General features: G+C 46.2%; 1 protein-coding gene across 1 annotated transcript; it reads left to right on the top strand.

Annotated features, from left to right (window-relative positions):
* The first annotated feature begins 1,628 nt into the window (after window positions 1-1,628).
* On the top strand, window positions 1,629-2,387 carry LOC145800653 (uncharacterized). The gene has a single exon (XM_082890370.1). It carries the CDS (start codon window positions 1,629-1,631, stop codon window positions 2,385-2,387), a length of 759 nt encoding a protein of 252 aa, XP_082746496.1.
* The last annotated feature ends 816 nt before the right edge of the window (window positions 2,388-3,203 follow it).

The following is a 3,203-nucleotide window of genomic DNA, read 5'->3' as shown; positions in this document are numbered from 1 at the left end:
ATCCCTTGGGCAAGATCACACTACCAGTACGGGAGGGTACCAGATCAGTAGACGTGGAATTTCTACTCGTCAAACTCCCGTCACCATACAATCTTATCATGGGAAGGACTTGGTTGCACACTATGCAGGCTGTGCCAAGCACCTACCATAACTACTTCCTTTTTCAACTGAATATGGCATTGAGCAAATTCAGGGCTCCCAGAAATCGGCACAGGCATGCTATCTTATTGTTGCTACAAAAAGGCCGAAGGAACTGAAAGTGAACTCTATTGAAATGCCGGATCGAGAGAGCCTCGAGGACATTGGGTTTCCCCAGCGACAAGACAACTGAAGACCTCGATCAGATTGAAATCAATAGGAGTACTGACAAATTCTTCATGATTGGAACTTCCGTAAAGGAAGTTGACAGACGCGAGCTGGTGTCCTTCTTACTTGGCAACCTCGACATGTTTGCGTGGACATCATACGAGATGTCAGGGGTGGATCTAGTCGTGGCCCAGCACCGTTTAAACGTCGATTCGATAGTTAAACCAATTATTCAGAAAAGTCGGCAGTCAGCTGCAGAGCATGCATCGGCCGTTGTTGATGAAGTTGATAGATTGTTTGATGTCAGTGCAATTCATGAAGTCACTTATCCCACGTGGCTGTCCAATATCGTGGTCGTAAAGAAGAAAAATGGATCCTGGCGCATTTGTGTCGATTTCACGAACTTGAACAGGGCCTGTCCAAAGGATTGTTTTCCTCTTCCCAGAATCCACCAACTTGTGGACGCAACGACACATCATCAGCGCATGAGCTTCTTGGATGCCTACAGGGGTTATCACCAAATTGCTATGCATCCGGAGGATCAAGAAAAAACCGCATTTCTTACCCCAAGAGGAACCTATTGCTATAAGGTCATGTCTTTCGGACTGAAAAATACGGGGGGTAACTTACCAGAGACTGGTTACCACTATGTTCAAGGAATAACTCGGCCGCACCATGGAAGTAGACATCGATGACATGGTGGTGAGATCCAAGGAAAAGCACGCCCATCTGGCCGATTTAGTAGAGACCTTCGGTATTCTCTAAAAGTACAAGATGAAACTGAACGCCTTAATATGTGCATTCCGCATCAGATCCGACAAGTTTCTTGGCTATATTGTCAACCATCGCGAAATAGAGGCCAACCCGAGGCAGATCACAGCAATTCTAGAACTCAGCTCCCCTTTGTCGATCAAAGAAGTTCAGAAATTGATGGGAATGGCCACCGCCCTCAATAGGTTTATCAGTCGTTCCTCAGATCACTGCCGACAATTCTTTCACTTCAGCAGGGCAAAGCATTTGAATGGACCCCCGAGTGCTAGGCGCCACTGGACGGCTTGAAAACTTATCTCCGATCAGTACCACTCTTGGCAACCCCATTGGCAGGTGATCCTCTCATCTTGTATCTAGCGATATCTGATCGGGCGGTCAGCGCCGTGTTACTAAAGGAAGAACTCGGGGAGTAGCGACCAATTTACTATGTAAGCAAGGCAATGGTCGACGCCGAAACACGATAGCTACCACTGGAAAAGCTCATCCTCGCTCTCGTGGTGGCTAAAAGAAAGTTGATACACTATTTTAATGCTCACACCATAGGGGTATTAATGGACTATCCTCTCCGGTCAGCGTTCCGTAGCACGGAAGCATCAGAGCAAGTCTCGAAATGGGCTTTAGAACTCGGCCAAGATGATATCCAGTTTTTGCCTAGAACGGCCATCAAAGGGCAGGTGCATGCCGACTTTGTAGCCGAGTTCACTGGATGCCACATCGACTTCAAGTCCGATCAAGTCCAACCTAAACCTGACTGGCGAATACATGTTGGAGACATTTGGCAAATGTACTGTGACGGATCATCCAACCAACGTGGCAGCGGGGCAGGCATAGTAATCATGACCCCCAAAGGGGTAATAATCGAGCAGGCGGTCAAATTGGGTTTTAATGCATCAAATAATGACGCCAAATATGAAGTATTATTAACCGGCCTTTGTAACGCACTTCACCTTGGTGCACGGCAGTTACTTGTTTTCTGTGACTCGAAGTTAGTCATCAACCAATTGAAAGGGGAATATGCAGCTAAAAATGACCACATGGCAGCCTACATGAAAACGGCGAATTCCTTGCTCACAAAATTCGACCACCACAAGTTGCTTCAGATAACTCGGGATCAGAACACGCATATGGATGCCCTTGTTTGTCTAGCCTCTGCCATTAACTCAGAAGTCAAACAAACAATCGAAGTAGGGTTCATCCCAGAGCCGAGCATCACCTCTTCTGAACTAGTTCAGATTAACATCATTAAACTCGGACCAAGTTGGATGGACTATCGTTGTATTTCTTTCCTCAGAATAGCTCCCAACGGATAAGAAAGAAGCTCACAAGCTGCAAAATAAAGCCCTGCGATATTATCTGGATCCGTAAGGAAAGCTTTACAAAAAATCTCTCTCTAGTCCGTATTTGGAATGTGTTCACCCAGACAAAATGGACAAAATGGAGGAACTCTTGGCCGAAACACATGAAAGTAACTGTGGTGCCCACTCTAGAGGACGTTCATTGGCCCACCGAGCCGTAACGCAGGGATATCATTGGTTGACCATGCAAATAGATGCCGAGAACTACGTAAAGAAGTGCGAACAATGCCAAAACTTTTTCCCATTAACTTATCTACCTGCCAAAAGAATTAAGTTCCATTACTAGTCTTTGGCCATTCGCTCAACGGGGACTTGATATTGTCGGGCCATGACCACAAGCTCTAAGGAACAAGCGATTCCTGATCGTCGCAACAGATTATTTTACAAAGTGGGTCGAAGCAGAGGCATTAACACATATTTGAGATGTCGATGTTAAACGTTTTGTATAGAAAAACATTATGACACGATTCGGCATATCGATAGCACTTGTCTCTGACAACGGCACCCAATTCGATTGTGGCATTTATCGGGAGTTATGCAACACATATGGTATCTGGCCCTACTTTTCCTCACCGGCATACCCACAAAGTAACGGTCAGGCTGAGGCCTCCAATAAAGTGATCCTAGACGGCATCAAGAAACGATTGGAAAAGGCCAAAGGCAGGTGAGTTGAAGAATTGCCCAGTGTGTTGTGGGCTCGTCGTACCACTCTGAGGCGGTCAACTAGAGAAACGCCATTCGTTTTGTGCTTTGGGACACAGGCTACTATCC

This window comes from Camellia sinensis, chromosome 10 (genome assembly GCF_055761805.1).
Source record: "Camellia sinensis isolate YWXY chromosome 10, ASM5576180v1, whole genome shotgun sequence".
NCBI lineage: Eukaryota > Viridiplantae > Streptophyta > Magnoliopsida > Ericales > Theaceae > Camellia > Camellia sinensis.
The sequence above is the reverse complement of the archived record's forward strand: the minus strand, read 5'-3'. Positions and strand labels throughout refer to the sequence as shown.